This window comes from Musa acuminata, chromosome BXJ3-1 (assembly GCF_036884655.1).
Source record: "Musa acuminata AAA Group cultivar baxijiao chromosome BXJ3-1, Cavendish_Baxijiao_AAA, whole genome shotgun sequence".
Lineage (NCBI taxonomy): Eukaryota > Viridiplantae > Streptophyta > Magnoliopsida > Zingiberales > Musaceae > Musa > Musa acuminata.
Window position 1 is genome coordinate 25,292,945 of NC_088349.1, and position 22,877 is coordinate 25,315,821.

The 22,877-nt window shown below is 34.3% G+C and overlaps 1 protein-coding gene across 7 annotated transcripts; it reads right to left on the reverse strand.

Annotated features, from left to right (window-relative positions):
• Window positions 1-875: 875 nt before the first annotated feature.
• On the reverse strand, window positions 876-21,123 carry LOC108951986 (protein FREE1-like). Of its 7 annotated transcripts, XM_065136906.1 has the most exons (14): window positions 18,710-18,886; window positions 15,317-17,236; window positions 10,308-10,457; window positions 9,807-9,872; window positions 9,600-9,710; window positions 8,054-8,146; window positions 7,832-7,859; window positions 7,668-7,738; window positions 7,469-7,531; window positions 6,885-6,946; window positions 3,356-3,581; window positions 3,197-3,267; window positions 2,784-2,995; window positions 876-2,517 (listed from the first exon to the last, which is right to left on the reverse strand). In XM_065136906.1, exons 2-10 carry the CDS (start codon window positions 15,428-15,430, stop codon window positions 6,902-6,904), a joined length of 741 nt encoding a protein of 246 aa, XP_064992978.1. In that variant the 5' UTR covers window positions 15,431-17,236; window positions 18,710-18,886; the 3' UTR covers window positions 876-2,517; window positions 2,784-2,995; window positions 3,197-3,267; window positions 3,356-3,581; window positions 6,885-6,901. The 7 variants fall into 7 exon arrangements, with proteins under 7 accessions (XP_064992978.1, XP_064992979.1, XP_064992980.1 ...); XM_065136907.1 differs by lacking the exons at window positions 15,317-17,236; window positions 18,710-18,886 and adding an exon at window positions 12,145-12,396 and having other exon boundaries at window positions 3,356-6,946; XM_065136908.1 differs by lacking the exons at window positions 15,317-17,236; window positions 18,710-18,886 and having other exon boundaries at window positions 3,356-6,946; window positions 9,600-9,699; window positions 10,308-10,456.
• Window positions 21,124-22,877: the final 1,754 nt, after the last annotated feature.

The window sequence follows — 22,877 nt, forward strand, 5'->3', positions numbered from 1 at the left end:
AAAAAATATATATTTTTTAAACTACCAAGAAATATTAGATAAATGTTTGAGGCAAGCAAAGTTTTTAAGTTCAAGTATGTTGACTTATAATCTGATATAAATAAAAAGTTGAAATCAAGTGAATATACAATAAAAATTTTATTCGAATTTATAGCATAGTTAATTGTTATTTCTGCAAGGTTATTAAATACTGACATGATTGTCTTTTCCAAAAAATTATTTTCTAAAAAATAATAAATTGGTATATCTCTAATAATCTTAGCTTTGATCCGGATCGTAAAAATAAATCATGCAATGTTTTGAGACCAAATTCTGTCTTGATTTATCATTTGTAAAAAATGAAAAATCTTGCATGAATCTCGTATGCCTCCTCATTACACAACAATTGGTAAAAAAAATAAAATCAAAGAGAAAAATAATTACGGATATGAGAAATTTTATGTTTTCCTGTAAATATTCCAACACAATAATCTATATAAAGCACTAACAAAACACTACATTTGGTTCATAGGCTAAATTCCTTTCAGCTAGTTTCAGATGTGATCCAGTTGGGGAACAGCAAGTATTTGATGATTCCACAAATATTACAATATCAATTTCTCAGGTCCTTTAATGAAATTATTTGTATTTATATACATCATAATACTAATTCATGGATCTCTCAATTCAACAAATAAGATAATCAAATCATTTCTTTTGGCTATTTCTAAAATTTGATACATTCTGTACCTTGCTAAAGAACCAATCCTCAACCACCAATCAGATATATCATCTAGCCAAATTAAATTCTATTATTATAACCCCATCATTCTTGGGTTCATAAAAAATTAAACTATTTAAACCAAGATCACAAGCATATACATAAAAAATTACACTCTTAATACAAAATGAATATGCATTTGGTTTGTAGTTTTCATTCCCTTCAACTATACATTGTACCGGATTCAGATAGACAGTACAAGATTATCTTCTGATGCTTTTAATGAAACAACATTTCCTATAGAAAACATGTCAGATTAGACAAACTATCAAATGAGAAGAAGGCTCAGACCAGATGTAGCATAACAAAAGTTGAAAATCGATAATAGCAATAAGCTATGAAGTATGAAGCACTGACAGAAATCGGGATTTCGTTTATAGGCTTTATTCCCTTCAATTAGTGACCATTGACATGATCCTAGACCCCAAACACCATATATCTGTGCAAATACCTATTTTTATTCTTTGAATAAGATCAGGATCCACTTCTCCATCGACGCTCGTATGAGCTTTGAACTCACATAAATTGAATGAGTTGATCAATTACTAGATCACTTTGATGAGAAAATGTTCTCCAAATCCTTATACAACCCTCTTAACTTCAGCTTGCCGTCCCCCCTTGACTTGGAGTCAGATGATGATGTTACAGAAGAGCTTCTGCTTCTCTTTCCACTCCAAAAAACACTTCTCTGGTACATGCTGCTGCTTGAAGGGTCATTAGGAGCTCCTGCATCTTCTCTACTGAAGCTAGTCTTTGCATCCTCTCTTAGTTGTCTCAGCCATGACCCTTCACTTGTACCTGAAGTTCTTTGGACTTGACCGATGGGAGTAACTGTAATTCCACTGTCTCCTTCTCCATTTCTGGAGGATAACTGGTTGTTCAGATTTGTTGACAGCCTTGTGGGTAGCACGATTAGTAAAAGTCCACCAAGAGCTCTTTTTAATCCTGAAGAGAATGAGTTCCTAGTTGCGCTCAGTCGAATAACTTGGCAATATAAGACATACCATTCGTTGACCAGTTGTGCAGTAAACATGATGATGAACATATGAACATTGCCAGCATGAAAAACCATATTCTCCTCTCATTAGCACTAGAGAAATCCTTCTCCAATAGAGCAAGGCAAGCCCCATATAAACCCACTTCACCAGCTACTGAGATAATCTCAACAAACTGCACCTTCTTTTTAATAAAGGGCTTTTTCAAGACAAGGAAAAAAAGTTGGAAAGAGGTGATGGACAAAATAATGAGGGTTGGAATCCTATAAGGCCTATTTGATGAATAAGCACCAGCCAAAATTCCAAGAGAGACACGTTTAATTGATTCCAGAAGTGTATAGTAAATTCGGAGGATGCCAAAGAGTTTCTGGAGAAACGGGGCTTCTGCATCTTCAGTCTCATCTTCAGAAGCAATGATTCGGTCTTGGTCTTCATGTTTTGCTTGATTCCCCTCACTAGAAATTTGTGTCAACATGTACTATGGTGGCCCTCTGAGGTCTTCGAATAATGGACCTAGTTTTGTTTGATTAATTGATTTATGTTGATCTGTCCAAGTCCATTGGCCTCTTTTCCCGGGACCAAGAGTTACACGGATAAACTCTTGATACCAATGGAACTCTTGCCCCTCTTGATGAACTTCTTTGTACTGCAGAAGCTTAGCCATTGTGATGCCAATTGAGAGGAACAGCAGCAAGGAGATAAGGAAGGATGTGGAGATACCCAGGAGTACAACTCCAACAACAATAGCTGTAGATGTTTTCCCTTGTTTCGACAAGAGAAGAAGAAAGTCAATTAGAAGTGATTCAAATATCAGAACAATCTCGACTTTTGAAGAATGTTATACAAATTAAAAGTGATGTTAGCTGAGGCATAGTTGTTATGTGGATTAAGTTAAAATATGACAGGAAAATTGATCAATCTCCAGTAAATTATAATCAATTTCTCTACCGAAAATAAGCACATCTCTACCAATATCTTTGCTACGCTTGATTAAGATGAAAAAGGAATTTATGTTTAGCTGCAGTTACCTTTAATTAAAGCAGCAGATGCCTGGCATATACATGGTAATGCAAGCATAACCAAAATTAATTCGAACCTAGGGAACACCAGAGCTCCATACTCTTCTTGCTTTTCTGAATCCCTCCTCAATTTCAAAAGGCAAAGAATTGCCACATGGAGCAAGGTCAGCCCACCACCAAATATAGCTAACCAGAACATGTTTCTACCAAAATGCTTCCACCTGTTGCGATAAAATCTGCTTGAGTTCTTTACATACTAAATTTGGTATGATTACATATTCAGTAAAAATATACCGGTAAACTCATTTGTCTAATTTTTTAAAAAAAATCACATGGTGGAACTTAATTATTTTTCTCAACAGTTAGCAGGACAATCTTGATTTAAGCAGGACATTAGGAAAAAAACACAAAATATGCCTTGCCTCTGTTTGACCTGCCTATCTGAATTTTGTGAAATCATAATGAATTCAGCTTCAGGATTAAAGTTCTGATTCTGCAAGCATACAATCAAAAAATGATTCAATTGGAATACAAGTTACTACAGACATTAGCGAAAATATGTGAAGACAGGAAAATCTGACCTCAAGAAATGACATGTATTCCCCTGGCATAAGTGGCTTTCCATGTACAGAAGGGTCCACTCCCAGGATTTGGTTTGTAGTCAATGGGGATTTAAAAGTTCTCAACTTGCTTCTTTCCCATATTTCAAAATAAGCCCCAAGTGTAAACGTTGAACTTTCAATAAATGAATTGCTGGAGCTCGATTCCCATGGGAGATGAATGTATGGAATACTCCATTCTATGCCCCTAGAAAATTCATAATACTCAACAGGAATGGTAACTACCAACCATTTACAGAGTGCAAAAATTTGGACGTGGCATAAAATCCGTTGTAGAAAAGGAAAGACAAGCAGTCAATATCCTTCACGAATATAGAACCCTATGTCCTAGCACCCCAATCTTTTTTCAAGCTTATAGACTAAAATCCAATTTTAACTGAATCGAAGAGACCTCTACTTTTTGTTAGAGTCCTTTTCCATGCTTCGTCTAATGGCAATCATTCTAAATATGTAAAGCCATATTTGCATTAAACTAATCATGTCATGAAGCCATATTTTCTTTCAACTAGTTTAAGTATGTAATCGTATGTAATCATCTGTACTTAGGGATCGCTAGGCAGTTGCCATGTTTAATCATTTTGTGAAAGTCAACATTCAAGAAAGGCTAATGACCAGATTCTAACTGATCTTAGGAGGGCCTCAATTGAAGATTAATCCCAAAGAGTGTACTTGTTTTAAGTCAAATGTCTTGACTTTTTCGAAGGCAAATAGTCTATCATAGTTATGTACTCTTCAATCCATTACAATTAATTCCTATGTTTTCTTGTAAATGTGAACTTATACTTCCCTTTGAAAAAATGACTGGCCCATCAATATGGTGATATACACCAACTGCTACATCGGTACATCCTATGCTATTAAAACAAATCCATGACTGAGTAGTAAATAAAGACATAGCTTTTAGATAACATTTTAATGACCATGAGCACTGTCATTTATATAATACAGAAAACTTCAAGCAAACTAAATTCGGTTATACCTAGCTTGGACTAATGCCTGTCCAATTCAAATCGAGCAAAATGATGAATTTATGCACAAAAAAGGATACCAAAAGAACATAAATATACAAGGCCCATGATAGATCTTATTTTTGAATACATGAACAATTTGAAGTGTCTTAAGTATTAACAATTTTTCTTATTAATGTAAGTACAATCTGTGTTTTTCTTTTTTTTTTTTTACTAATAAACTGTAATGTCATTTTGAGTTTTTTTAGGAACTGATATGAACACAGGTGATGCTTAGGAAATCGAGAGTTATGGTTAGCTTCTTATTGAATTGATATGACATCAAAAGGATAGTGACAGATGACAAGCAGTAGTACCGCCCAGTTATGGCGGTAGTACTACCAGGACCCCGAAAAACCGAGAGATGACACTTTTCAGCTCCAAATTCAAACTGATTGGGGCCTATATAAACCCCACCCTTTCTGCATGAAAGGGTAACCGAAAGCTTACATTTATTCTGAGAATTTGAGAGCTTAAAAGTGTTGTAAAATGCTAGAAGTTCTTCTCCCTCTCTTATTCTAAGTTTTGATCATTCAAGATATGAGTGAAAATCTGTAAGGGTTGTCTCCTAAGCCCGTCAAAAGGAGAAAAGGTGTAAAATGTGGTTGGCCTTCGCTTATTGAAGGAAGGCCTCTAGTAGACACCGGTGACCTCGTCGGAGGAGGAAGCCGAAAGTGGATGTAGGTTACGTTTGACCGAACCACTCTAAAATCTGGTTTGCATTTCCTTTGTGCTATTTATCTTAACTGCAAATTGTCTTCCTTACTTTACTTCAAATACGTTTCCATAAGCTTTCAAAGTTATTATCTGCACGAAACGACCATTACGTCGAAATCAGATTTCAACATACGAACGCAGTTTTAATCGTGAATCTTGATAGTAAAAGTTGGTACTAAAAGTTGGTAGGCTTTCTTTGAAATTTTACTGTAATGGTTGAAATTTCGACTGTTACTGCCCAATACAACCTTGTATCAGGCGATACGGGGCCAAAAATTTGGCACCGACTGATAGCAGGCAGTCCGCGCGTCGAGAGGCTCTTGGACCAATACGTACTGCCTATACCAGGCAGTACACATCGAAATTAAAAACCATGTTTTTGATAAGTGGAGCAGTATAAGCTAATTGTGCAAATTATTCAAGTGATTAATCAACAGAAAAAGTATTATCTTTAGTGCCTTTATATTCAACTCCAACGAGGTAGGCTTTCTTTGGACAAACCTACATTCTTAGTATGATAATTCTTTAGTTTTAAAATGATGGAAAAATGAGCTAAATATTAGTTTGCAATATATTTTTCCAGAAAAGTGCAAAGTGAAAGCACACAAATAAACAAGAAAAAGCAAAAGCTAAAGGAATTGAGATGTGTAAAATTATTATTGATGAATGCTCTGGTGACAAATGAATATCTAGAATGCAATTCAAGAATTAGTTAATGTCTCTTTTTTCCTTCTTACATAAATATAACAGAGAGTAATAGAAGTCACAATTCCTATAGAGTAATTGCCAATAGTTCGCAAGAAATATTATAGAATGTTGAGGGGCAAGCCAGAAGTTAAAGAAGAATGAGAAGTAAGTAAACAAATAGACTATTCAATAATAAAATTTGAGAAACCCCTAAATATATTTTTTAGTAAAGGACTAATATAATAGTTTTAAAGAAAAGATGAATGAACATGATTCTCAAATTCCAATAAGTGAAGCATGAATCCTCTGAGCCTCTTTGTCCCTAATGAACAAAAGAAAAAATGTGCCTTGATCATAAAATAAAAGAAAGATAAGCCTCAACATATGACTAAAGCATCACAAATAACAATTTATAAGAAAGTTTTTGCAGGTGAAATATCCATGTAGCATGAACCATGAAGCAATTTGCTAACAAGCTAATCATCATGATGATTGTCGTGATGTTATAATAAGCATTTCATGACTTAAATGTTTCTACTAGAATTATCATGTCAATTTAAACTTTTTACCATATGTGATATTAGGAATTGCAAACAATAATCACAACAGCTTCGATTGTAATGGTTGAAATTTCGACTGTTACTGCAAACAATTTAAATTGCAAACAATTTAAATTTCGACTGTAATGGTTGGAATTATCATGTCCTAGTTGTTTTAATTAGCAACAACAACAATCGTAATGAAGACATTGATTCATATTTTTATACTGTCACATTTTACTAACGATGATTGTTTGACAAGTTATGTTTCTAATATTAATATCAATTTGAGTTCATTATAACAATCAATTGATGAAGACTAACAATGTCGGCATATCTATAAGTTTTTTTTTTAGCTTTGCATGAATACATTAAATTGGCATAGGATATTAGCAGTAGATAGGAACAAATAGAATGAGACAACCAAAACATGAAGTTGTCTGCATCTATCAAATTGCTTAGTTTAACTACAAACCATTTTAATAGATGGAAGGCTGCAGAACTCAAACAAGGGAAAAAGAAGAATGCAGTAAATGAAACCTGAAACCGGCCACGGTTTATTGACTCGATGTGGGGCTGTGGCTGACTCGACCTGCATCAACCTGTCAAATAATCTCATCTATGAAATATTCTCTTAAGTCAAGAAAGAAAGATATAGAATATCATAGAATCACTTTTCTGATAGGAAAAAAAGAAGTTGTTAGTAAAAGTCGATGACAGTTATCATTTCTATATGAAAGCATACAAAAGCACTCGTCACTATGTTTACTTCACCGCCATAGTAGCCACGAACTGTGCCCAATAGCAATTCCTACCAACAAATCTATGTGGTCACCGAACAAGTTTTGCACACCAACAGTCATTACAAGCATTACTATTTATTCGCTCATCCAGTTCCTGGTTTTCATCTTCACACTACTCTCGGAAAACATAGCTTCCACACTTGACCTTTTATGAGGTGAATGCTTACGTAAGTTCACTTACAAAAATGCAGGCAACTTGGGTATACAACCAAGGTGACCACAGAGAGCATGTGCGATGCTACTGCTTGTCAAAGAGAATTATAGGAGGATAGAAATTGCAATGGCATGGCAAGGCGAAATCAGATATCAATCAGCACTGACCAAGAAAGGGTGTTGACAGACACCACATTCGATTGTTTGGGAGCCTGAGGCAGGAACTTGCACCTGAAACTCAAGGTAAATATCGTAGAATTCAGTCCTAACAACACATCAGCAAAATTCCAGTTTGGAAAATAGATGAAGAGATAAGGAGAAAGCTTATCATGTTGCAGAAAAAAAAAAAATATCTGATATTATAGACCTGAAGGTGGACTGTGCAGATGGGACATGCTACTTCCCTCATTGGCTTCCAAGACTCATCAGAATTTGAACCTATGAAATAGGTACTACCATAAATTAGTCAATAGTAGTACATGTTATATCAGAAAACATAGTATAATGTTCTACAATATAGCAGTAAAGTACCCGACTTACGATTCTTGTTCAATTCCTCCTGTTGCAAAAATCAAGACCAAAACCTTAATTATTCATCATAATATCTGGGTTAAAGAAGTTAGATGCAAGAACTAATAAAGCTGGCTAACTGGATCATTTTCCAACAATGAGAAAAATATGCCCTCCATATAAAGTACCACAGCGAGACATCTGTCGAAACATGATGGTCTATAGCAATAAAAAAGACTGCACCTGAAGCCTTCGCACAAGATCTTCATGACTTTGCAGACCGACAGGTTTGCTGACAGTTTCTTTTGCATTGCTTAACCTTTGAGAAACTTCTGCCTATTCAACGTGAGAGACTCCCATGTAACATCAAGCAAATCACTTCTCAAGTCGTGTTTTTCAGTTAATGCTCAGAATATCTAACATTCATACTAACAACCATGCAATTTTAAGTTTCAGTACTTAAATTAGCAGATCAAGCATGTTTGGGCTGTTTTATTTCCACAGTTTCTACACTATATGTGAAGAAAAATGAAATTTTCCAGCTTTATACAAAATTAAATTTCACATGACTGTGAGATTTACATAGTTCACAAAAGTTAATTCAGTAATTTTCACTATCCCAGGAAATTAGTTCAGCAACCACAAAGTACATAATCTGGCCCCATTGACAACACCTTTCTCTAGTGAAAGTTAATCAAAATTGGTGACCACATGTCAGCATTTGGTGACAAGTCAACACTAAGTTCACACATGCAAAGCAACTTACCAACTCTAATGTTTACATGTAATATGAACTCAGAGGGCCTGAACACAAGACAAGACAGTGAATTTCTCAAGGACAAACTAGTTCAAATTTTTTGTAGAACATTCATGAACAAAGAAAAGAATGTTCAAGTAAGACAATTTAAGCTATAATGTAAGTGTACCACCACTGGTTAATAATAGCCATAATGTAAGAACTAGTTCAGATCTTTTGTAGAACATCCATGAACAAAGAATAGAATATTGATCAACTAAGACAATTTACGCCATAATGTAAGCGGGACTACCGCAGGCTGATAACAGTGTTTTATCAACCTAAGGTGCAAAATCTAGCTAATGGACTTGCAGCAAATCCTCTGGATGAAAATTCAATAAAGATGTAAAATGAAAAGTAATTCACTCAATTGGCTAAACACTTTCTTTAAATTTAAAATAAAAAATAATTCACTCAATAAAGATGTAAAATGAAAAGTGTTTTTTCTTTAAAAAAACACTTTCTTCACCCTTATGATTAATGATAATACTAAAATATATGAGTCTATCACTGCAGATTGTTTCAAGGAGGATCCTTATAAAAACACAAATCTCTTTAAAAGACAGTCAATGGTCAGTGGAGGGGTAAAATGTTTTTAGCAAACCTAGCTTCCAGAAAAGAAAAAGATCTCCTTTTAGCAACAATACATCAGATTTTATATGAGATTGGAACAACAAATAACTACTGCTAGAAGAAGACCCATTATAAATATAATATCTTAAAAGACTTAAATAATGTTTACCATCATCATCTCGACTTCCAAAATATCAACAACCGAAACTTTCTCCTGAACCCAAAAGGTTATGCAGACACCTAAATTTGAACCACTATTTAATATACATTATCAGTGAAGACCAACCTGACATAGTTCAAACTTAAAACTGCATATCTCTACAAGCATCAATTTTCAGGAGTAAGAAATGACATCATCAAAAGTACAAAAACCAATTTGTGCAATGATGTTAAAAGCAAAGGATAAACCAGTCAATATACCATGCATCTATCACAAACTCGGACTTGCTGAGCATTTTCTTCTGCAGTGAGAGCAATTCTACCCTTTGTGCACTTGTCGCAGAAAATATCGCCACAATTCCTGCAATGATGCTGAAAGTAAAGAATGGAATTGTCATGCTATATCACAAGGAAAATTGTGATATCAAACAACGTTGAAAAGAAAACTGATTAGATGAAAATCATCACCCTGTGATTGAAAGCTCCAAAATCTGATCCACATGATGTGCATTTGCTAACAGCTTCATCCGGAACCTAAATGTATGGCAATACAGGTATGCTTCAACTACTGCAGATCATAAGAATCGTAATAGCAATTCTGAATCAAGGGAAATACAACAATAACTCAAAAATTAAGATACCCAGCTGGCCAGTCAATAATATGGATAGTCTCATTCAGTATACATTGCAAGCCAGATTTACTAATAGCTTCTTTGACCAAAACAACCAGCATATATGAATACATAAACAAAATACATCACAAAAAAAAGGGACACTTCAGCCTCTCATATGCAGCAAACAATATAAAATCAACAAAGGGCAATAGAGCCAGCACCAGCTCCAGAAACAAATAAGGTTTTAAGTCACAAAAACAAATGAAAGTATCTCTAGAATAATCATTTTTTCACACCAACAAATATCAAGTTGAAAAAATTCTTTAATAACCAAAGAAAAAGCATCTAAACTTACCCAGTGATCTTTCTCCCCATTAGCAGGTTTAATCAAGTTCATCCAGTCCACCAAACTTTTTTTCCTTTCAGCTGATTGATCAGATACCTTGCTAGCATCAGCAGCTTCTTCGCCTCTGGTTAGGCTACCATTTCCACCCATCTCCTTAAGCTACAATTTCTTGTCACATTAATTAATTTGTAAACAAAAAACATATTTGCACAAATGACATTGAAATACATAAAAAGATACTATGGAAACATGTAAAGATTACAGCCAAAAAAAGAAACAAAATAGCTACGAAGTTTGAGTGACATATTGAGAGAAAATTTATTTACAGTTACAAACACTGTAATGATCTATAGTGTCCGAAGAAGTCCAAATATATAATTAATGCCTATAGCAGGAATTTGACCAGTAATTCAAGGAGTTCAAGAAAGTTATCTACATTCAAAAGAGAAGCTACTCATCTAACAAAATAAGGATTAATGGTTTGCCATGAAGAACTGATCTTTCTGCTGTTTCTTCTTGAGCTTGACATGTTTTGCACAATACTAAGATCAGGCAAGGTCAGATAAGTTTGGGCCGTGCAGATCCTCTAGTAACATGATCAACCTGAAATAAGAGGATGATTCTATGTGTTTTGTGAGATCAAAGAACAATAATTGGTAAATCTAAAAGTACTGTATGATTTTAGAGTATCTGGTCGAAAAATAGATAGTGATGTTGGGTCTTGAAAATTCAAATTATCGCAAATCTGCCAATATACTGAACGACAAGATTTCTAATTTTCCTCTCAGATACATAGGGTTTACCCTTAGACCAGATGTCTCATGTCTCGTGAGCAAATGATTAGTCCCAGCTGATAATATCATAGTTTTCTTCCAGACAATCTTGTCTCACATCTAATCTCAATGATGACCTAGGTTTATTACGAAAAAGTTAAGATCATGCATATGAGTTCTCAAATGTTTTTCAAGCTGCTTCTTAGCGGCCTTCCACAACCCTCCACCTTTTTCATTCGGGCTTGGGACCGACATCGGCGGTGTTAAAAACATTTGTACGGATATTCTCCTTACAAGAGAGAGAATAAAAACTAAATCTTTCTTTTAAATAAGATAAAACCTGAAAAACCTAGTAGGAATTTGAAAATGACAATTGTAGAAATGGAAATAAGTATGTCCAAGTACATGGCTTTACTTCCTGTTAAATCACACAAATCAGACCTTGTATGACAATACCATTTTTTGTGCACCTTTTGTTCAATTTTCTAATCCATATATGAACTAGTTAACACAGATGATCATAATAGAAAATGATTTGATGGCATTCTTCATAAGGAAAGGCCTTCGAAGATCAAGAGATAACTTCATTAACAAGCGTATTAAAAGAAAATAAATGGAAAGTAAGAAATTACCAAGAGATTAGAAGAGAATCTTTTAGATAAAAATTTATATGAAAGGAAATAATTAAATTGCTCAAACCATCAACGACTTGACTTAAAGAGCCATACTGTAATATCAAAAAACAAATGTTCAAAATTTCTCAAACTATCAGAAATTGAGTTATCTGTCATCATGTTTGCTGTTGTGGTCAAATGCAACTTCTATTTCAGCAGACCCTAAGAGTTCTGCAATAATATATACAATATTTGTAACTTGGATTACATATAATGTGTCTCTAGGATTGCATCCCTAACTTTTAGGTTGCTAAGGTATAATGAAACAAGCAACAATAACATCTAATGCAGGGAAGTCAAAAACTAAAAATGAATAACAAATGCATGTTTAGTGACATGACATTGGCTCCCATGAAATCTAAAATAGCTAAAATTGAAAAAAGCCTAGTGGGCACTTGCTTGTAAGGCTGCTTCATGAATTTTGCACCCTTTTGGTTGAAGATACTGACAATGAGAGTAGTTCCATCATACATCCTAACATCCCCACCAAGTGCCTTCTCTAAGTTACACAATCATCTAGAAGTAACATTCCATACGTTACCAAAAATAAGGTTAATTCAAATCAAAGATGCATCAGAATTACTCCTGAAATAAAATAAATATACACAACAAGGTCTACAATCTCTCTCTAATATCAGTTTCAATATTCTATGAGACCAGCATGATACTAATATATTGGGTCATACCTGATATCACCTGAAAAGATAATAGAAAAAACAAAACAAACTAGCGTCAGACCGTATGGTCTGAAACCAATCCATAGTCGAAGGTACTGCAGCAGAAGCACACTATTTAAATCCATGCAAAAGACAATTAAAAGACAAGGATACTATTTGAATATAATGCATTGGAGTTTTTGTAACTTACACTATTCAGATACTAAAACTATCCATGCTTGTGAAGTTTTCTATCGTTTTCGACATTAAAGAAATATCATCAACAAATCTGAATGAAAGTGTAAGATAATTAGATATAGACAACAAATGATAGATATCATCAAACATCATAAAAATATGTCTTAATTGAGATATACTCGACTTGAAAGAAATCTTGGCAGAAAATTTCTATCAACTATGCATTACTCTTTCTCTAAAATGGTGAGTTAGAAGATTTCATTACATTTATAAAATACATTTAAATGGCAGAAATTAACTTATCTTTCCCACTTTTTACCAAATGGCAGAAAATAACTCAGAAAGCAATGAATTACATCAGAAACTGAGACACAACACAATTTTCATTGATTTCAATTTTAGTCAGTTTGATTGATAATGATTGTCCGGGCACGATTTAAGACGTGGACTACCTCATTTTAGGCTGTATGGTATGGTTTTTTACCTTTTTTGTAAAAAAAATGCTAGGCCCGTTTTCCCTTTTCGAAGACCCGAATCAAACCATTTTTTCTTTTAAAATTACTTGAACTGGTTCTCCTTCTAAGGTTCGTGTCTCCTCACAAGCCTATTTTGCTCTTTTTGCAACCACCGCCAAGTGTTCTCATCTTCTTTTCCTCCTCTTCCACCATAGCCTCCTTCTACCTCTATTTTTCTTCCTCTTTCCTCCTTCTCCCTTCCTCACCCCTAGTAATGTCATTTTAGTTCATATTGTTGCGAGTAAAGTCATCTTAGTTAAAGCATAGTAAGCAATATAAAATACAACATTAGAGAGCTTTAATGACTACATAATAATTATATCATAAATGCATAAGAACTTCTTCCTGATAAAATTACACATTCAATATCAAGGGCTTGGATTCCACACTTGGCTTCATCACCCTTTCTAGAGCCAATATGAAGCCTTTGATTTCAATAAGCAAGCCTAAACAAAACTTTGGATCAGTTAGCATAACTAGAATCTTGATTACAAGCACTCTAGAAAGCTACTGTAAGTTCAAACTAGACAGCATAAGACCTGACAACGAAGAAAATTCATTCTACATATCGCAATTGTGGTTACCCAAGAAATGAAGAGAAAAAAACCATTAATAAGTTACTCTCTAATTTCATCAGAACAAACACACTCAATTGAGAAAAACCCAAGGTCAAGGAGAGTTTATAGATCATTAAATTTTGGTTATACTATTCCACAGCAATTTTGGAAAGGAGAATGGAACGACCCAAATTATAAGAGTGTCATCTGGTCAATAAGTTACTCCCTAATTTCGCCAGAACAAACACACTCAATTAGAAAAAATCTAAGATTGAGAAGAATTTATAGATCATTAAATTTTGGTTATACTATTCCATAGAAATTTTGAAAAGGAGAAAGCAAATAGCCTATATTATAGGAGTGTCATATGGTCACTAATCCTTCTCAAGAATATGACGAATAACAACCACCAATAGAGAACTCCAAGATCACAAAAAAGGTAGCTTTGCATTTAATATTTCTATTTAAGGCCACAAAAAAATTTGAAAATTACATTTGCTTTCATAATTTCAGACTTTTTGAGATTCTCTGATTTTTTTTTTAATTTCTCTAACCCAATTCCCTAGCTTCAAGAGACATTAACGTAACCAAAGAACCCGCCAACACCAAAGCTTATTCAGCCAGATAGAAAGCAACTACGATTGTGACTATTTGAATTTAAATCACAACCATTGAAAACCTCAAGATTATACAACCCCAATAAATATAACCTATCATACAACATCTCAATGGATGACAATAGCTATCCATGATGTCTTCATCCGTTAGTATTGTTGACAACACTGGATGACTTTTATGAATCTTGAAGGAGACATATATAAAGAGATGCACAAATTACTAAATATGACATGTCATGTAGGACTAGATAAGCGACATCAATCAAATATTTCCTATGTAAGATTAAAGAATGGAGTTCAAGTCAGAAAGATGCCTCAGAAAGATATATTTTCTGAATTTCATCATTCAATGACACAGCCAAAGCAATAATATACTCCTAGATTCTAGACCTCTAGAAATGCACACTTAAAGCAACCATAGAACAATTTGCTACATCATGATCAATGGGGAAATAGAAACATACTTTTGGCAAGTGTAACAGCATGAGCTAATTGTGCAAATTCTTCAAGTGATTCATCAACAGCAAACGATGATGTTGATAATTCAGTGCCTTTACATTCAACTCCAACAAGGTAGGCTTCCTCTTGACAAACCTATATTCTTAATATGATAATTCTTTATTTTTAAAATGATGAATAAATGAGCTATATATCAGTTTGTAATATATTTTGCCAGAAAAGTGCAAATTGAAAAAGACGCAAATAAAAGAGAAAAAACAAAGGCTAAAGGAATTGAAATGTGTCTAAAAATATTATTCATGAATGATCTATGATAAAAGAATATCTAGGATGCAATTCAAGAGTGAGATAATGTCTCTTTTTTCTTTCTTAACAAAAAGACTAACAAAAGTCACAATTCCTGTATAGTAATTGTCAATAATTCGCAAGAAAGGTTACATAATGTTAAGAGGCAAGCCAGAAGAGCAAGTAAAATACTAATGACTTTTCAATAATCAAATTTGAGAAACCACTAGAGATATTCTCTAGTCAAGGTAATATAATAGCTTCAACAAAAAAGATACTCAAACCTGATTCTCAAATTCTATAAGTGAAGCATCTTTGCTCTGGGTATCTTTGTCCCTGAATGAACAAATAAAGAATGTGCCTTGATCATAAAATAAAAGAAAGATAAACCTCAACATATGAGTAAAGCATCACAAATGGCAGTTTATAAGAAAGTTGCTGCAGGTGAAATTCTCTGCGTAGCATGAACCATGAAGCAATTTGCTAACTTAATCATCATGGTGATTATAATCAAAAGATGTTAGGCAAATCTATTGTACAAAACTGAAAACAAATGAGGCCTGCACTGATATGATTACTAAGTTGACATAAAGATGTACATCACATTACATATCAACTCATGAACAACACAAATTTGATATGAAAGAAAAACTAAATCTGGTTAGCATCAAATAAAACTATGTAGCAAAATTCCTATTCAATAAAGCTAGATAAGGATGGACATGATAAATAGGAAGAACTATAGAGTTTACTAATGATAGAAAGATATATTTTCTGAATTTCATCATTCAATGACAGCCAAAGCAATAATATACCCCTAGATTCTAGACCTCTAGAAATGCACACTTAGAGCAACCATAGAACTATTCGCTGCATCATGTTCAATGGAGGAAATAGAAACATACTTTCGATAAGTGTAACAGCATGAGCTAATTGTGCAAATTCTTTAAGTGATTCATCAACAGAAAATGAATTATATATTGAAATGTATAGTAATTGTCAATAATTCACAAGCAAGGTTACAGAATGTTAAGAGGCAAGCCAGAAGAGCAAGTAATAAACTAGACTTTTCAATAATCAAATTTGAGAAACCAGTAGAGATATTCTCTAGTAAAGGGCTAATATAATAGCTTCAACAAAAAATGATACTCAAACCTGATTCTCAAATTCTAATAAGTGAAGCATCAATGCTCCGGGTCTTTTTGTCCCTGAATGAACAAATAAAGAATGTGCCTTGATCATAAAATAAAAGAAAGATAAGCCTCAACATATGACTAAGCATCACAAATGGCAGTCTATAAGAAAGTTGTTGCAGGTGAAATTATCTGCGATGTTAAGAAAATCTAAAGCATCACAAATCTAAAACAGTTAACAAATGCTTGATTTGTGATACTTAATCATCACGGTGATTGTAATCAAAAGATGTTAGGCAAATCTATCGTACAAAACTGAAAACAAATGGGGTCTGCACTGATATGATTACCAAGTTGACAAAAAGAAGTACACATCATGTTGCATATCAACTCATGAACAACACAAAATTTGATATGAAAGAAAAACTGAATCTGGTTAGCATTAAGTAAACTATGTAGCAAAATTCCTAATCAATAAAGCTAGACAAGGATGGACATGACAGATAGGAAGAACTATGGAGTTTACTAATGCTCCAATTTGAGCTCAATCAAACAGGAAATACCTGACCTGATGCCACTTTTGATTTCAGATATGAGATTAGCTTTGTTAGGTTGAAAATCTTCAAGCCAAACTAACTAGAATGGTAAAAGCCACACAATTGGGCCAAAATAAGCATGTTAATTAAATGACTCAAAAAAACAATCACTTAAATGTTTCAACTGGAATTATCATGTCAATTTAAACCTTTTACATATATGATATTAGGAATTAAAATCAATAATCACAACAGCTGCTGAAAGCTTATTCTCCTTAAATAAATAGGGAAGGTGGCATGAAGAAATACCAATTCAGATGTCAGTTTTATACTCACAAGTAGCAGATTCAAACTACAGCACGTGGATGCTGAAACTCGTGAAAGATGACTACAACAACATAATTCAAAATACTGAAACAGTAGCCATGTCATTAGTTGGTGAGCATTTGTATGAAACTTAGCAAGCTTCTCTAACAATCTCATGAAGATTGCTACTAGTCTGCTACAATGCAACAGCTAATCAGCAAGAAAAATCCTGCAAACCGAAATAATCACAAATTAGAACCTTCAGACTCAACAAAGATCATTTTATTACTATAATCCAGAAGGACCAGAACGACACTATCACTATAATCAAGCATTTGTTAACTGTTAGTATAATAAGCTAATTTCCACAATTTAGAACTTGCGTAATATCCTATTTGACTTCATTTGTCAAGCTCAATCTTGAGACCAGCAGAAGACAGTCTATTAATGGAAGTCATGAGCCTCTGTTTATATCACAGAAAAAAAACGTAACAAACAGAATCATAATGTCTCATCTTTAACAAACTCATAAAATTATTTGTTTGATATCTCTTTACTATTAAATATTCAATTTGGTTTGCAGTTCTTATAGGTCTGATGACTGCATTCTATAGAAATTATGACACAACCTATTAAAATTAAAATATTTTAAGCTTGGATTTCACTCTTGAACTTATATCTTACTTGGAGGTTATTCACTATATAGTAATATATTGAAACCATTTAAGATTCAAAATTATACACTTTATAACCAGTTTTTTCAACAGCAAGAAAGGTCTGAAATTCTGGAGGCTACATTAAAATCATAAGAAACCTCAACTCAGCAGAAACAAAAAAAAAAATATAAACAGCTATCTCGTTGGTCTAATTATGCATAATTAGCATAAACAAACAAAGAATAATATCAACATGAAGATTCTCAAATTTAAAGAAGGAAAAAAAATAATTTACATAAAAAGACAGAACTATAATAGTAGAATGCAACATGGTTAAAAATATTAAAACTAGGACACATAAAATATAGCAACAATGATGTAGTGGTTATAGATTGCATGTCGATATGGCAAAGATTATAGCAAATATATGTGCAAAGCTGAAAGAAAAATTGGATACAACAATCAGACTTGTAGCTGCATCCACATAGACTCGTTGTAAATAGACCTAAAATGCTGTAAAAATTAAAGCATGATTCTAAATTTTTCATCTTAGGCACTTGCACTCATATCTAAAGATCACAAATATATAATGCGTGTATGAAAATATGTTGCCTCTTTGATGCCACAAACTTCTCTATGCAATTCTACCAACAATGGATTTTCTTCTCAAGCACTAGAGAAGTCTTCTGTATTATTCTAATAATCTTTTCCAACCATCAGCATTTTCATCTAGTACTTGAGAAGTCAACATGAAGATTCTCAAATTTAAAGAAGGAAGAATTAACAAATCACCTAAAAACATACAACAAGAATGCAACATGGATAAAAATATTAAAACTAGAACACATAAAATATAGCAACAATAATGTAATGCTTATAGATTGCATGTGCCAGCAATATGGTAAAGGTTATACCCAAGATATATGCAAAGCTGAAAGAAAAATTGGATACAAAAATCAAACTTGCAGCTGCAACCACATTGGTTTGTTATATAATAAACCTATTAAAATGCTGTAAAAATTAAAACATGGTTGTAAATTTCTTACTTAACTTATGCGCTTGCACTCGTATCCGAAGATCTTAAATGTATGATGCTTGTATGAAAATATGTTGCCTCTTTGATGCCATAAACTACTCTATGCAACGCTATCAACAATGGATCTTCTTGTCAAGCACTAAAGAAGTTTTCCGTATTACTCTCATAGTCTTTTCCAACCATCAGCATTTTCATCTTATGACACTAAATTGGGCAAAGGGCACAGTGTTTGCTTCAGGTTTTGGTGGTTTGGGAGTCTCAAAGACATTCCAGAACTTGAGTGTCTCATCTTCTGCTGCAGAAGCTACTACACCTCCCAATGGGCTCCCAGCCAAGTAAAGAACACGAGATGAATGACCAAAAAGCTCAGCTTTTCTCGTCATGGATATGTAATTCCACAGGGTGAGTTGATTGTTTGGAAACCCATGGGAGGTCAGCAATTCAGATTTGTTCTTGTCCCACAACAACGCACAAACTTCAGAACCAGTATCAATCGAGTTCAAGCAAACACCATTAACAGCATTCCAAAACTTAATGCAATGATCATTGCGTCCTCCACCAGAAGCCAGCAGATTGCTCCTGGTAGGGCACCAATCAAGGGCCCTCACAGTGGAAGTGTGGTTGTTGATCTTGTGAAGCAATTGATGTTGGCGCGGATGGTGATTTGCAACAGCCATGCGGGTGTCCCATATGTGCACAAGTTTGTCCTTCCCTCCGCTTGCCAGATACCGCCCAAACAACTCGGACCATTTAAGACTACAAACTTCTAGTCGATGCCCTCTATAGTCACAGATGGCCCGGTCATCTTTTCTAATGTCATAATCAACAATACTACCATCGGATCTCCCAACCGTCAAGATTGCATTACTTCTCCACGCAAGTGAACAAACAAAGGAGTGGCTGTCACCTTGGATCCCAACCAACACACGTCGTGTTGCTGCATCAACCAGATCTAAATCTGAATTGCCTAATGCCACAGCTAGAACTTTGCCGTCTGGGGACCAGCTGATGCTAGTGACAGGGCTGTTGTCTTCTAGGGCTCGTGAAAACTCCGTACTAGACTTATTCGCAGCATTCCATAGGCACACTTTGTCATTGAGGCCAATCGCCAACATGTTATTGCTTCCCCAGTCGAGTAGATTCAACCTATCATCATCTAAGATATCATAAGCAGCCAAAACCCTATCTGCATCTTTTGGGATTCGCCTCTGTTGCTTCTTGTGCGGTCGATTGTCCTCGTCAAATTGGGACACCTTGTCGGCCGGTGATTCGGGTGCACTCTTGAATGCGAAGATGCGAGATCTGTTCTTCAAAATACATTGAACAAGAAGTTTTTGGTACGCCACACTCGATGGGGATTCTATCGAACCATCACGCTGAGGTCTGGAAGGCATGGTTAGAGCACAGCGCGCGAAGTCCATGTCCATCGCCGATCGGAACGGGATGAAGCGGTCGTACTCCACACGCCTGGAACGAGAAGAAGCCATCTTGCGAATCGAAACCAGAACGAGAAACGCCGAGGTGACGAGAGACGAACAAGAAAACCAGAAAGATCGAACTTCCCAAAAGAAACTTGAAAACCCAGACGATCGATAACGAAGAATTGATCAAAGAGAACCCCGAGAACAACAAATTTTCTGATTTTTGGTCACCGAAATTGTCAATTATATAAATCAAAACGAAGCCAAATCATCAAAATTCAACAATATCTTGAACCCTAAAAAATTTCGAGAGCGAAGCGAAACGAAACCTCAAGCAAAGGTAAAGGAAAGAGATCACCACGACAAGAATCTAAATTCTCCCCTAAATCGGAGGAGAGGACGCTCACTCCCCTAACGAAGAATTGATCAAAGAGAACCCCGAGAACAACAAATTTTCTGATTTTTGGTCACCGAAATTGTCAATTATATCAATCAAAACGAAGCCAAATCATCAAAATTCAACAATATCTTGAACCCTAAAAAATTTCGAGAGCGAAGCGAAACGAAACCTCAAGCAAAGGTAAAGGAATGAGATCACCACGACAAGAATCTAAATTCTCCCCTAAATCGGAGGAGAGGACGCTCACTCCCCTAACGAAGAATTGATCAAAGAGAACCCCGAGAACAACAAATTTTCTGATTTTTGGTCACCGAAATTGTCAATTATATCAATCAAAACGAAGCCAAATCATCAAAATTCAACAATATCTTGAACCCTGAAAATTTTCGAGAGCGAAGCGAAACGAAACCTCAAGCAAAGGTAAAGGAATGAGATCACCACGACAAGAATCTAAATTCTCCCCTAAATCGGAGGAGAGGACGCTCACTCCCAGCCGACGATCGCTCGAAGCTTTGTCCTTTCGTCGGAGAGCAGCTCCGACCTTCGCAGAAAGACGAGATCGCCAAGAGAGCAAAAGGAGAGCCGAGAGGAGAGCGCGCGAGAGAGAAGACAGGTTATGAGGTGCGAAACAGGGTGGTCTCGGCTTATATAGATGCCACCGACCCAGCCTTGTGTTATATCGTGAAATCGTGCCGTTATATTCAACCGACCAATGTGTACTGACGTTGAAACGTCCCGCTATGTTTAACTAATAAGGTAACGGCATTGAAATCTCACCGTTATATACACCTAATCACTGTCAAATTTCTATTGCGTTACAATTTCCTCTGGAATTCTACCGTCGAAGAGGTAGCAACAATTGCTTGTAATTGACCGTTTCACTTCAACGATAAAATACGTTAGAGAACAGACTCAGACGGAACTAGAGATGAAAGCAGATCATATATGAGAAATAAGATTTACTTGTCTATGTAAAGAAAATCCTAATTTTGTAGTTGTTGATATTATCATTTTTAAGTAATACTTATAAACCAATAAAATTATCATTAGTATTATATGTTATGATCATCAACTCACAATATGATGATTCATATATGACAAATAAGATTCTAACAATAATGTTAAACTTAGTAATTTTTTTCGACATAAGAATAATTTTGATTCCAACACATTATACATCTAACGGTATCATGAGCTTGTGCCATCTTAAGATACTATACAAATTTTTGTTATCATCAATAGACGAGATCAAAACTCAATATCATGGTAAGACAATATCATTTACCTTGCTCCGATAAAAATAACTTTCGTTGATATGTTTCAAAAATAATTATTGTAAAAAAAGATAAATACCATCAAATATTGTGTGATCGATATGGTAATAGAATAAGTATCCTCTTGTCCTTGACTTTTATTACATAGTTTAAATGATTTAATTGTGAAATGAACCAAACTAGTTTATCCGAACCAAATATGCCTCACATGGTATCTCCTCCTCCCTCCGCTACTTTCTCTCGTATATTGATATCACTGGTATTTTCGCCTCCCATCACGCTCTTATCTCTTTTTCCTCATTGTTAATATCTTCTTAATTTTCAGATATATTCGCTTTTTTTTATATACTATTTTATTATTCTCTCCGTCTTTAGCCATACTCAGATCTCTCCCTTTCTTTCAGTACTACCCCTCATCGCCCTCTATGCCTTCCATACTCACTCATGTCGCTTCACCTAAAAAATATGCTAGATTAAACTTAAAAAATCTTAAAATTAGCAAACTTCGAAAAAAATATTGACTCACCTTTGAAATGTTGTATCTCATATTTGCTAAATGTCTAGAGTATAATGGACTTCATTTTTGTTGATACGTTAATAAATAAAGCTGGTTGCATTTATTTTCGTTAACAATATCAAAATATCTTGAATTATACTACAAAAATCTCTAATATTACCAAAAATTAGAAAAAAATATATTGATTCATTATTAAGATACTATCACCCATTGTGAAAGTCTGAGATAAAATGAATATATTCCAATGGTTAAATTGATTAATGTATGTGGTTAAATTTGTTCATTAAATTAATCCAAAAACATGTCAAATTGGATTTAAAAATTGATAAATCTTAAACAATATTAAATCCTATGTATTTATTATTGAGTTGTTTGTCCATTTTTGGTGAAAGTTTGAGGTCCAATCAATAAGTATTCTAAGTATTCTGAAGTTAAAATGATTGACTTTAAAATTTTGGCATAAGCATTCTGAAGTTAAAATATATATTTTCATATTTAATTTGAAAATGATTTTACTGCCAACCAATGCAAAATATCTGATCTATTAATATGTAATGAAATACAAG

Coding starts and splice junctions, on each gene's coding strand:
- LOC108951986 (XM_065136903.1), bottom strand. CDS start 20,186: ATGGCTTCTTCTCGTTCCAGGCGTGTGGAGTACGACCGCTTCATCCCG.